This window comes from Drosophila ficusphila, unplaced genomic scaffold (assembly GCF_018152265.1).
Source record: "Drosophila ficusphila isolate 14025-0441.05 unplaced genomic scaffold, ASM1815226v1 contig_106, whole genome shotgun sequence".
NCBI classification, from domain to species: Eukaryota; Metazoa; Arthropoda; class Insecta; order Diptera; family Drosophilidae; genus Drosophila; species Drosophila ficusphila.
In genome coordinates, this window is record NW_025063993.1 from 10150827 (window position 1) to 10164026 (window position 13200).

At 45.7% G+C, this 13200-nt stretch overlaps 3 protein-coding genes across 3 annotated transcripts in view; 2 read left to right on the forward strand and 1 right to left on the reverse strand.

The window, feature by feature from the left end:
* The first annotated feature begins 2 nt into the window (after positions 1–2).
* On the forward strand, positions 3–4786 carry LOC108096220 (tonsoku-like protein). The gene is made up of 5 exons (XM_017197605.2): positions 3–384; positions 443–614; positions 795–3308; positions 3370–3545; positions 3611–4786. Exons 1-5 carry the CDS (start codon positions 114–116, stop codon positions 4696–4698), a joined length of 4221 nt encoding a protein of 1406 aa, XP_017053094.1. The 5' UTR covers positions 3–113; the 3' UTR covers positions 4699–4786.
* Positions 4787–5094: 308 nt separating this feature from the next.
* Positions 5095–7218, reverse strand: LOC108096226 (probable medium-chain specific acyl-CoA dehydrogenase, mitochondrial). The gene is made up of 3 exons (XM_017197620.1): positions 7086–7218; positions 6167–6523; positions 5095–6104 (listed from the first exon to the last, which is right to left on the reverse strand). The coding sequence occupies exons 1-3, from the start codon at positions 7101–7103 to the stop codon at positions 5220–5222; spliced, it is 1260 nt and encodes a 419-aa protein (XP_017053109.1). The 5' UTR covers positions 7104–7218; the 3' UTR covers positions 5095–5219.
* A 1230-nt stretch (positions 7219–8448) lies between these two features.
* LOC108096302 (ankyrin-2) overlaps positions 8449–13200 on the forward strand; it is a 64618-nt gene continuing 59866 nt past the window's right edge. The window contains 1 exon segment of the mRNA XM_043207340.1: positions 8449–9454. Within this exon segment, the coding sequence (XP_043063275.1) occupies positions 8972–9454 (483 nt within the window). The 5' untranslated portion in view covers positions 8449–8971.

Genomic DNA, 13200 nt, shown 5'->3' on the forward strand with positions numbered 1-13200 from the left:
CGATAACACATCTCTAAATCGTACTGTTCGCGCCGATCGCAAAGAGCTGTTTGGAATGTTGTGAAATTTATTGTTTTGTATTATCGTAGTCCTTTTTTTGTGTGTCTTGATAAATGGATGAGAAGCGCTACCTGAAGCGCAAGGAAAAGGCGCGAATCGATGGCAATCGAGATCAGGTGGCTATATCGTGCAACCAGTTGGGCGACTTCTACAACCAGCTCGGAAAATACAACGATGCGGTCAGGGAATATGTCCAGGAGGCCCAGATATATGCCTCCATGGGCAAGGAGCTGGAGACGGCGAAGGCCAAGCGGATGGTAGGCGAGATGTACACCCTGCTCTGTGATTACGATGCGGCCAAGGATCACATCAACGATTATCTGAGTGAGTACCTGAATTCCTCAGCTGAGCTGATTCCTCATGCTTTAATCCTTTTTTATAGAGATTGCCAAGCGGTTAAAGAACCAAGTGGAGGAACAGCGGGCATATGCTACGCTAGGAAGAGTGCATCTGCTACATGGACAAAGTCTGGCAGACAGTTCCGCTTCTGGAGCAATGGAGCAACTGAAGCTGGCGGAGAAGAGCTTCCTTCGCAGTCTACTTCTCATTAAAGAGTGGGTTTCCATGATATAATTCAATAATTTCAGAGTCTGTAATTAAATTGGATGTTTTAAAAATAAGGATAAATGCTCAACTTGAAAATGAATATTCATAGGCTCAACTTGAAATGAATATTCGTATTAAGCTCCAATGTAGATAATTCATTATTAATTTGATCCCACTTTATTTCATAGGCTTTCGGGTCAGATATCAAAACTGGAACAACTTGACATGCAAGCTCGCTGCTACCTGAACATCGGCGTGGTGAAGGAGCACATGGAGGCTTTCCAAGAATCAATCGAATACATCGAAAAAGCCATCAAGATCAGCAAAACGCATGAACTGTGGGATCTGACCCACTTGTGCTACATTTCGATGAGCTTGCTCTTCAACTGCAAAAAGAATGATGCAACTTCGGCTCTTCGTTTCTGCAATATGGCTTTGGAGGTGGCCAAACGGCTGCCCAACAAGGTAAAAAAGATCTGCGAGACACTGATTACCAAAGCGGAAATCCTGATCAAGGCGGGTGACTTTGCCAGCGCCAAGCAAATTCTTACCAAGGCCTACAAGAAAAACACGCCGGATGAGAACGATCGCGCGAGTATCGAGAAGCAATTGAGGATTGTGGTGAAGATTTGCCAAACGCTAGATGAGTTGGTACTCACTAGCTCCGTGGACTACGGCAAGTTGAAGGGTTTGTACGAGAAACTGGGCGATGGTTGCTGCCATCTGATGAACTACGAAAGTGCTCTGACCTATTACCAAAAGATGTTGGAGAGTGCAGAACTGAATCAGGAGAGCGGTAAAAGCCTGGTGCCCATCTACGTAAGTCTCTATCAGACTTATCGAGATAGCGGGCAGTTCGACAAGGCCTTGGAATATTTGTGGAAGGAGTATGAGTTGAACCAGGATGTTCCCTCGGAGGCCTTCACCACACTTTGCACCATTGCCGAAATATGTGAGCAGCAGTCACATCCCTTTTGGACTATCCACGACATCTACCAAAAGGCCTTGCGCCAAGCCGAGAAAGCTGGCAGCTCATCTGAAAAACTAGAGAAGATTGCAATGGTAAGATTAAGACGCCTAATGACAAAGCACAATATGCAAGTGTTAGTTGAAAACCTAGAAGCGGATGCCACAGCCAAGGGCATTGATTTGGACCAGGAGGAAAGCCTGGGAGACGATGATGAGGATGCCGAAGCTGGCGGCGCTGCTGTGCAGCAAAATACTCCCGACTGGGATGACGACTTTGACCTGACCACTCTAACCGACTCGGATGCGAGTGATCTGGATGAGAGCGAGAAGCCGCGTCCCCAAAGAACAACACGTGGAAGCCGAACTCTAGTCATCAAGAAGAACAATAAGGGCGAAACGCAATTGCATCAGGCGTGCATATCCGGAAATCTCGAGTTAGCCAGACGACTTATCGAGCAGGGTCACACGGTGAATGTGCGGGATCACGCTGGCTGGCTGCCACTGCACGAGGCCGCAAACCATGGTTATCGTGAGATCGTGGAGCTCCTCCTGGACAAAGGAGCGGCATCTGCGATCAACGACAAAGGCGGCACCAGTTGCGATGGCATTACTCCCCTGTTCGACGCCTGCTCTAATGGGTTTCTCGATGTGGCCGAACTCCTGCTAGATCGTGGGGCGGATGCCACTGTGCGAACGGATTACAACGAAACCTGCATCGCTGGCTTGGACAAGTGGCGCCAGTCAGCGCGACTGGTGGATGGCGAGCAGGCACAGTACGCCCAACTGCGAGAGCGCCTCCTTCGCACGCTTTCCAAGGTGGGCATCTGCAGTGATCGGAATGCCCGCCCTCTGACCAATGCCAATGTAAAAAGGGCTAGCACAGAAGAAAGCGGCAGCGTATCCGAGGAAGAGGATGAAGAGGAGGCCCTTCAAGAGAGCAATCGACGATCTCTCAGTCACAACCGTTCGGGAAGTGAATATGGAGTTAAGAAATCTGGTAGCTCCACCCAACCAAGTGCCAGCAAGGAATACAGGAGTGTTATGGCACAGCTAAAAAGACCAAATCGCCTAAGCGATGATCCTCCTTGTAACAGCGCTTCCAGCAAACAAAAACGCAACGCCTTTCTGAACGAAGACGAGGTGGATGCCGATAACTGGCTCATCGATGATGTGGGTCCGGAACGTAAACGAAAGCGCATCAACTCGGGAGACTTTAATATCCGTCCGGCCAAGGAGAATTTTCAGGACTCTGCCTTGTCGCTGCAGGCAAACTGGGAAGATGATCTTCTCCAGGCCACGCCTGAGACGGATTACTCGCAGCGGCAGAAGCAAATGCGTAAGCTTACCCTCTCCCGCTCCTCCAGTATGAGTAGCAACCATAGCAGTTCAGCTGCTCCTCCTCGAAGAAAGCATCAAGCAACGCTGATGGACAGCGGCTTCAGTCGCTTCCGCAGCGAGAGTCCCCTTGGCAGTGAGTCCTCGCATGATGGCACCGCATCTGTGATTAGTCTACGTACCATTGAACCAGACTCCACCACGAGCACTATTCAACTACTCATCTCTCCGTCCAAATCGTCACCTATTAAAGTACAAACTACTACCGCGTTGGCTACCACTGTCTCCTTTAAAGTTAAAGTGCAGGATGAGCTGCTATTAGTTCCCATCGAACGCAAGAAACTCCAGGATATTAACATACGCTGGCTGGCTGAGGAAGCTGGAAGGCGCTATAACAAGTAAGAGTTTCTACTATTACAAGTCTTACAGTACAAAACTAATCACAATTTTAATTACTAGGTTGACAGGCCTAACACCGCTCCTGCGTCTCAAAACTGCTGATGGTTTCGCCTACGAGGAAATGGATCCTGTGAGTGTGGCTCTCGAGCAGAATATGCTAATGGCAACTATTCTAGACTGGAAAATATCCCCGCTTTCGCAACGATATGAGGAAATGTGTCATCAAGTGCAGAAGCGTAAGAAAATGATTTAATTTTTGTTTTGTGTATGATTATTAATAAAATTATTGTTCATTTCTCAGCTGTGGACAACAAGGTTAAGCTGCTTTTAGAGCGTTCGCAAAACACACTAATGTTGGAGCTCTCTGGCTTGTGGATGAGGGCACAAAAAACTGAACCGATATTTAAAGCACTTCTCCATCAAGCGCGTTTAACGGTTTTGGATCTCTCGCGAAACTTTATTGGTGACGAGGGGTGTCAACAGTTGGCCAAGTCACTGCCCACATTACTCCAACTCAAGGCACTCCGATTGCAATGCAATGGAATTGGATCCCAGGGATTGGATGCCCTGCTCTACGTTCAAGGCATTGAGAAACTGGAGTTCTTGGAAGAGCTAAACCTGAGCCAGAATCCGCTGGGCAATGCAAGCCTTAGGATACTCCACAGATTTTGTGAAAGTCCCGCTGGTCGAGCTCTTACATTCCTAAGCATTGCTCAATGTGATCTGACAGAGCTGCAGGATTTCGACTTGGGTTTCAACCAAATGACGCGATTTGACATTAGCTTTAACCAGCTTAGCCAGCAAAGTGTGCGCCGATTAACGGATCAGTTGAATAGTTGCCGCCTGGAGCACTTAAATTTCAGTTATGTCCGATGGCCGCTAGACGAGGCTAGTGGATTTGCTTTGGGCGAGCGATTGGTTTCCCTTCTGGAAGGCGGCACGTGTGAACGATTTGTCCGTGTGGAACTCGCTGGTTGCGGATTGAATGATGCGCACCTGTACAAGATTAGCCAGCACCTGGCCAAAGCCACTCAACTGCAATGGCTGGATATCAGTGATAATGTAGGATTAAGTGGAACAGCCCTTGGATATTTACTTGATGAACTTCCGCAATTGCGGACGCTCTTGGCCACGAACTGTACAAATCTTTTGGACGACACCCGCATCCAGAAAATCGAACAACAGAAGCAGCTGCCCAGGCGCTTGGATCTAACCGTTGACGAGCAGGTGTTCTCCATGCCTGGTGTTCTGGAGACCCTGGAGTCCATTTGGCAGCTGCAATTTGGCGACAAGGCCAAGATGTTAACCACATCAAACAGACGGAAAAGTGGCAGGCGATACAAGGGACTCCTCAGGCTTTTGGCTGACGGAAACGATGCGGAATTATGAAGTCTCATCATGTATAGAATCTTTTCATTATGTTTTGTGTCCAAAGTATTTTTTATTGTTTGACAATCATAAAGCAAATCTGAGTACACTTCTTATCGTTTGGTTGATAGTGGACTAATTTTTGAAGCTAAGTAGGACAATCACTCGGCCCCACAGGGCTTATCTAATCAGTGGATGATTTCTGGCGAAATAATTTGCGCTGGTCTAGACTCTAGACTTTTGGGGGTAAGTGAGGCCAAGAGTGGTTCAACTCGAGAGGATAGGAATTCGAAAGTTAACTTGTTTACTGACTTCTCCAGGTGGTTTGTGGTGTTTGTTATGCTTATTAAATTATCAAGTATCTTGTTGTAAAGAGGAAATACTATTTTTCCTTGGAAGATAAATAATACACAGTCATTTGTAATTTTCTTGTAACTATTACTTATTTTACTTTATTAATCGGATTTGTGAATGTGTCTACCGTGACGATGACGACGGATGAGGTGAACGATGATGAGGAATCCTGGTTGACTGACTACGCCTTAGGCCTGACCCTTGGCAGCCTCGTACATGTTTCGCGAGATGATGAGTCGCTGGATCTGGGAGGTGCCCTCGTAGATCTGGTAGATCTTGGCGTCGCGCATCAGCTTCTCCACGGGGTACTCGCTGTTGAATCCGTTGCCACCAAAGATCTGGACGGCATCGGAGGCGATCTTGTTCGCCATATCGGCGGCGTGGCACTTGGCAATGGAGGCGTAGTAGCTGTTGCGGCGTCCCTGGTCGATTTCCCAGGCGGACAGACGCCACGCCAGACGGGAAGTCTCCACACCGATGGCCATGTCGGCCAGCATGAACTGCACAGCCTGGTGGTAGGCGATGGGCACGCCGAAGGTCTTGCGTTCCAGCGCATACTTCAGAGCCTCGTCCAGACAGCGCTGGGCCAGACCCACAGCTCCGGCGGCGACTGGAGGACGGGTCTTGTCGAAGGTGCCCATGGCGATCTTGAAGCCCGCTCCCTCGCCAATCAGCACGTTCTCCTTGGGCACACGCACATCCTCGAAGGTGATGCCACGCGTATCGGAGGCACGCTGTCCCATGTTCAACTCCTTGCGGCCGGGCGTCAGTCCGGGTGTGTCACGCTCCACAATGAAGCCGGTGAAGGCCTTGCTGGGCGGGCACTTGGGATCCGGGTTGGTGCGGGCCAGCACGAAGTACCAGTTGGCTACGCCACCGTTGGTGATCCACATCTTCTGACCGTTGATGATGTACTCATCGCCCTTCTTTTCCGCTCGCGTCTTGATGCCGGACACATCGGATCCTGCTCCGGGCTCCGTGACACCATAAGCGGCCACCAGCGGCTCCTCGAGCAGGCGTCCCAGGTACTTCTTCTTCTGTTCCTTGTTACCGGACAGGATCACAGGAGTTTGCTACGAAGAAGAGGGGACTTACAACATCTATTGGGGAAGGTGATAACAATATTTGCACTTACCCCAAGACCACTGGCCTCCAGGGCGGTCATGATGCCGGTGCAGCCGTAGGCCAGCTCCTCGGCAGACAGGCAGGTGGTGAAGACGTCGAGATCCAGGCCACCGATGTCGGCGGGAATGTGGTTGTTCATCAGACCCAGTTCCCAGGCCTTCTTGATGATGGGCCACGGGTACTCGCCGCTCTTGTCGTACTGGGCAGCCACTGGGATGATCTCCTCACGGGTGAACTTGCGGGCCAGTTCCTGCAGCTGCAGCTGATCCTCGGTGAGGGCGAAGGAGGTTCCATTGGGGGAAACGTGGGACACGGCGGCGTAGGCGCGGCTTTGTGACACCAACTGGCGCAGGGCAGGCGCAGCAAGCTATAAAACAATGGTTAAAAATTGGAATATGAATTCAACTGATTTTCGGATTGTATAAAGTATTAATTATTTTATTTTACCTACAAACCTAAACTGACCGTGAATTAGGCCTTCATTTGTTCAGCAACAACTAGCAACATTTAATTAGATCAACTGAATATTAAAGATTTTTATAAAGAAGTCTGTCTCCTTGAGATCTGAACCCATGCTGATGTTATCACAAGGTTTAATGAAAAAAGTATGTGTATTGCCAATAAAGTTAGCATTCCAATTTAAATCAAGTGCAAAAAACAAGCCGCCATTAGACGCCGCTAATAATAATTTCTCGAGGGGGGCAAAGTCTACATATGTGATTGCTGGCAGATAAGCAACAACAAATGTGTTTACGAAACTGAACCCACTCGATTATAAGTATGTATGTATAAACCTAATTTTCAGACGATCGACAGTTGCTGTCGTCACAGAACTGAGAGGACTTTGAACCTTCCGCATTTTCTGTATGTCACTGTGATATGTTTTTCACTTTCTCCGTCGTTTTAACTAACTAATATGTTATGCTCACCTTGTTGAGGAACGCCATTGGGTTGTGGGTTTATTTTCGTATTGTCTAAATTTTAACTAGGTCGCCTTCCTAACTCGTCGGTGGCTAGCAGCGAAGTGATCCAAACGAGTTGCCCGATGCGCCGGTATAGCGACTTATGTACATTTCTATATATCAGCAAAGCTTGGACATTGGACTCTGTTGCGCTGGCAGTCGCAAAAGCTACAGAATCGCGATGACGAACGAGCGACAAACATATGTACTCCTGTGCAGGAGGATGAGATAAGGGAAGATGCCCTCGACGTTCGTATGCGCTGTTAATGGAACTTTTACGAGCTTCTGGAAGAGTTTTTAAGTTTGTTTTCACTTTGATTAAATTTAAAAAAATTTTTATAAAGCATTTAGTAGCATTCTGTGAAAACGGTTTATACGGTTTTAACAATTTCCAATCTAAAACATACCCAATATAATATCATATATCCTGAGAATATAAAAAAATCCAATATGTTTTTGTTTAATACGTTTTACATACATATATCGAAAAAATACAAACATCATGTTTAAAGCAAAGAAAGTATAATTTAAATGATTACTTATATATTTGTATAAATGTATAAATGTTAAGAGACACACCCCCTTTTTTTCAAAATGAATGTACCCTAACCAATACTCTACGAAAAAGCTCAACAAAACATAGCTTTAACGTAACCTTCAGCTAACAACGTAATGGCAAAAGCTTTTAGCTCACAACGTAAGGCAATGTTTTTCTGAAATAAGGTCTAAAATAAGTTCATGGGAATATAAGGCTTGCAAGCAAATTCAAAACAGGTTTAAAAAAAAAAAAAAGAAAATGACTCCTAAATTAGTTATCCAAATTAATGTAATAACTAAAAATTAAAGTTTTAATTTTGGTTACCTGAATATATGTATATATTTTTAAACTTTCTATCTCCCGGAAACAAATACGAAGAAAAATGAAAGAAATATTGACTTGGAAATTTTCATTTTTAAAAATACTTTATTTTATTTTAAATATATATGATATAACATAATATATAACATTAATATTTTTTTAAAGACCTTTGTTAGGTCTCTATTATAATTATAGGTTCTACTGAAATTATTTACAGGATAAAACCTAGTCGAGTGCATCGACTGCCACCTGTTAGGCCCTTGAAAGTTGGAGCATACTTTCGCGCTTGACACAAATAGATGAAATGAGTTCCTCTGGCTGAGTTAAAAATAACAGAGTGATTTACACAGAGGTTGCCCCAACCGCCACCCAAAAAAAAAGAAATCTCCAGCGAAACGAATTGGGAGTCCGTGACACAGTTGACAGCCAGATATAAAAAACAGAGCGCTACGTGGCCAGGCACGAAGGCATCATTAAATCAGCATCCGCAGCCATCCAAAGTCGCAATCAGCCAGTGGAGCGGGGCATCTCTTATCAGCCAGGCGCATAAAACTGGGTCCGGTTAAAGCTCTTCCGACGGGACGACGAATGTTTCGAGACGAACCCATTGCCGATTTGGAGCCGAAGCGGTTCGTGCGGTTGGATGGCGGGTGGAGAGTCCTGTGGCACATCTAAGGCACGGGCACAACTGGGATAGCTCGTCCTAGTCAGTCATTTGACATTGCTCCTGCGAGAAGGTTGTCCGCGCTCCGTGCCCAAATCCCTCGTCGCCCTCATCGCGTCCGCAACATTGCCATAGTGTGTTTGTGTGTGATTTTTGTGCTACCCCCTCCCACTTCTGGGATACATATAAAAGTGCCAGCCCCCAACCATCCCAGAAAGCCCCTCTCAAAGAGCTGTGAAAAATTTAACAAGTGTTACCTAAGCCCAAAAAAAAAACCCCAAAAACCAACCGAAATAAAATAAGGGAGCAGTAGCTGAAGGTTGCGGCAGGATGGCCCAGTTTGTGACCCACATCCAGCCCACGCTGATGGAGGCGTCCCAAGGTCATGTGCCCCACCACCACGGACATCAGGTGGGTGTGCAGCACTCGTCGCATCTGCCCCACAGCGGTCACAACATGCCGTCGCCGCCCACCCACAATCACCACCACGGACATGGACACCACTCCACTTCCGGTGGTGGTGGTGGTCATCATGGAGGATCGGGCGGTGGCCACTCGCATCCGTCGCAAAAGCAGGCACACCACAGCACCACCGGCCACGCCTCCAAGGAAAAACACCCCAGTCCGCCCTCGAGGATTCACTCACCGCCCACGGAACACCATCCAGATCATGTGGGGCACTACGAGTACTTTCAGCACCAGCACGAGCAGATCTTCCACCACGAAGGAGCCAACGGCGGGGCCAACCACAAGCAGCCACCGCACCACCATCCCAACAAGCACGAGCACTGCCCCACAGGACACCAGAGTGCGGTGAGTTGTCCTGCCCCGGGATTACATCATGGCACCGGGGGAATGGGTTGGTGGTCACTTTAATATAGATAGTCACGTGATCAGGACTCCAGGGGGAGGAAGTTAGAGGTCAACACCTAGTTGCCTTAAGTGATGAGTTGGGGTCGTAAAAGTTTGAGTCACTCTAATAAGTTTTCATATTTTTACGATATCGGTTTTTATAACCGTTAAAATGCTTGAAGTTGAACCCAAGGTCATAAAATGATGAAGGGGTTTAATGGGCATCTTTTATCCAATTTATCCCCCTAAAAACTAAACGACATATATCAATTACCCTAATCTTTAAGTGGTTAGTTTGTGGGCTTGGTTTTTAGTATGATATATCTACAAAATATCTGAGATAATGTATACCATACCATTATTTTACCAAGATAAAGGTTGTCCGATTTGCTTGATAATATCATCGAATTTCACGCAGTGTTAACTCTCGCATCCAATCTGACATAACTCATCCTTGATGATTCACTGCTCTTCGGGGCAGCATTTCGGCCACATCTTGGAGCTGAATTCCTGCCCACCCCATGTCATCCCATCCCAGCGGTGACGCAATAGTAATCCTTGGACCGACTCCGTCCAATGCCAATGTGACTCATCGGCAGTGCGCTTCCGTTGTCCTTGCGGGGGCATTAACAACTCCTGCTGGCGCCTGGCATCTCCAAGGCATAAAATCTTGAGAGAAATCCTCAGGCCGTCGAACAGCAAAAAGCTCTTCTTTTTCGCAATCTTCTCGGTTTGTTTGGCCTTTAAAAATAGCCAACGGGCTAAACATTCTAGCTAAACGTTCTCTTTGCCACACTCTTTGCTTTGGCATAGTATAGCACGTCGTCTGGTTGGGGTTCTCTGTTTTTCGGGTCCATTATATTCCTATCTGTTCTGGGGGCTCTCTGTTTCGACGGGGCGCATTCGAAAATAATTCAGAAAACGACTCAAATCGCTCGGTACGGCTGCCGCGTGAGACCCTCTAGACAATATCTAGATATATACGCGAATATATTTCATTTTATTGGCCCCCAAAAGTTTTTGGACAAACGGGGTGATCTGGGCAAATGGAGACGCTGAAGAAACGCTTCCCCTCGCTGCAGAGTTTGGGCGTAAGTTTCGCGACACCTTCAACTTAAATTTATGTAATGTGGTGGGGATCCACCCGAAAAGGAAAACCTGCGGGGCATCTGTTTCGGGTTGCCCTATAAATACAAACTCAAATCCGACAGCCAAATTGGCCAGCGAATCGTGCGGGGAAATTTTTTACATTTTTCATAATTTTGTGCGTGTGCCGTTCTCCTTTTCTCGTCCCTCGGGTGCAGTGAACTGAACACGGTGAAAATGTTTCCATTTTCTGCTCCCATTCAACCAGAAATTACCCACGATATGGCGACTCGGGCGTGCTCAATTTGCTTTGCGTTTTTTGGGGTCGTCAAAATTATGGGCAATCAGCTCATCTAGCTGGTAATTTACTTAAGGCATTGCCCCAAAGCATTCCTTGCTGTTTTTTTTTGTAAAGGTGTTTTTCTTTCTTGCTTTTTTTTTAAGGGCCTCTGGGGAGGGTCATTCAAATATCACATTGCTGTCGACAAGCCACCGCGACATCGATGCTAACACAAATATTTACTTAAACACAGGGAGGTTTAAAGAAATTTTTTGTTACATCGAAAAGTATATACTCTTTGGATATAATTTTTATAGAAGTTTATAAAAAGCAAAAACAAACGGATTTTTAAATGTTCAGAAAGTTAAAGTTACTTAAAAATAAAGAAATAATTTAACTTAATTCATTTTCAAAATATTTTTTCCTGATCAGTAATTCAATTTCAATGTTTGCATGTGTCTCTTAAAATTAATCAGCTAAAAGTAACTTGGAAGCTTGTGCCACATCTCGTTCTCCCTTTGGGAAATCTCAAACCTGCCTCAGGATCGGAGAAGTAATTAAATACCTATCAATTGCAGGCGAACGAAGGAAGAGCACCCTTTAAATTATTAATTGAACCATACACAAACGACAATGGCCAGGAATTGAGAGAGTATAAACATTTGCTGGACTGCCTTGGGACATGCGAATAAGCCATTTGGTTTTTGGTTTTGGGCCAACCCTGTAACCGAAACTCAGACCAGCTCGCTGGGCTTTTGGCTTTAAAGTGCGAACGGGAAACCCTTCGGTTGGTTAAAAAAACAAAACAAACAGGCCCATGTTTGGCCAGGCGATAAAGACTTAAGGGAAACTGCTCTAAGGGAAGCTCTTTAATTAAATTCAAAACGTAGGCTGCCACCTTGCTGGCGGGTTGCCACCCCTTTTAGCCCATTTAATTACCTGCAACGTGATTCACGCACACTCATTCCTCTGTTTACTGCACAATTTGTCCCGGTCACGATGCAATTTGAAATGCAATTTTATGCAACCGCCGTTCGATGGGGTGGATTTGTGTGGCAGCAGGGGTTTTTTTTTCTTTCTCCGGAGAGAAGGGTAGATTTCCTGTCTAAGAACACAAATTAATGGCACTGCCTTTGCCTTACTTGGCACAACGTGACCGGGAATGCACACGCTTCCGATTGGGATTTTCGACCTTTGAATGTGGTGCCAGAAGGGGTGGGTTTCGGGGTGTGATTTTCGAATTGGAATTGTTCCGAGCCCAAGTTCGAATTGGGAAGTAAACAACATCCAGTTGGCGCGCTGCGTCTGCGCAAAAGTTAATCCCCAGCTGGAAGGAATCCCACCCATCCGTCCATCCAGCCATCATCCGTCGTCAGCCGTCAACCAACTGTGGATTGTGTGCACTCGGCCCGGCCTTTATTTACGCTCGGTCAACAGAGTTTCGGGCCGAAAGATTATCTGGGGGTAGGACGACAGGGCCATTTCCACGTTCTCTGCATGGACTTTTTTTGTGTACTTAGCTAATTAGTGTAATGTGCCAAATGAAACTGTCGGTGGAATTTAATGCCTGCGATTTATTGTGCGAGCAATGACGGGAAGATTAATGTGGGTTTTGTTAGGATAGTTATAGTTACACCCTGAATAGGATGTTTGCACCTCGGGTAAATATTTGTAGTAGGATTTTATTGGAATGACAAACAAGTAGGAATAAGTAGAAAAGGAAATTGGTTTATGTATACACTGGTTCAACGTTATGCATGGTCTTTAAAATTGAAAACTTGTTAAGGGGGTCTTCCTATGTGATGGGTTGAAAAAATCGATTTTTTTTTTTTTTCATAAATTGCTCCCTTAACATGTCTAGAATACGGTAGTAAAGCGATTTTAAAAAATTCGAAGTCGTTTTAAAGATACAGCAGGTAAAAGAAAGAGCGGTTCGAAGCGCTGAGTTGGCAGTTAGAAACTTTAAACGCGTGTTTCTCAAAACTGTGTTTTTCAAACTTTCCTCCATTGTATCTCAGAAACGGCCGGACCGAATTACTTGAAATTTACAGGGCACACTCAATATATGTAAACGCATGGAATGAACTATTATCAATCGAAAATTTTCAAAACTTCGATTTTTTTATAGCAAAAAAAAAAAAAAAAAAAACGCCAAATTTGCAACTTTTTTTTCAAATGTCTATCAAAAATCCAATTTTTTTTATATTCATTTGATTGTAGTTCATTCCGTGCATTTAAGCCTACAAATTAAAACGCCGTTTATTTTTTTTTTTTTCTGATAAGCCGATCAGCCGGAATCGTGGAGGAAGTGGGAGCTCTTTTTTTCGAGGCGGGGGTGTTC

What these genes read in the sequence shown, in the direction of transcription:
- LOC108096220 (XM_017197605.2), top strand. Translation starts at nt 114, where the DNA reads ATGGATGAGAAGCGCTACCTGAAGCGCAAGGAAAAGGCGCGAATCGAT. An exon ending in TCACATCAACGATTATCTGA is followed by an intron (nt 385 to 442) that starts GTGAGTACCTGA and finishes CCTTTTTTATAG; the next exon opens with AGATTGCCAAGCGGTTAAAG. An exon ending in GTGTCATCAAGTGCAGAAGC is followed by an intron (nt 3,546 to 3,610) that starts GTAAGAAAATGA and finishes TTCATTTCTCAG; the next exon opens with CTGTGGACAACAAGGTTAAG.
- LOC108096226 (XM_017197620.1), bottom strand. An exon ending in TGGAGGCCAGTGGTCTTGGG is followed by an intron (nt 6,105 to 6,166) that starts GTAAGTGCAAAT and finishes TCTTCTTCGTAG; the next exon opens with CAAACTCCTGTGATCCTGTC.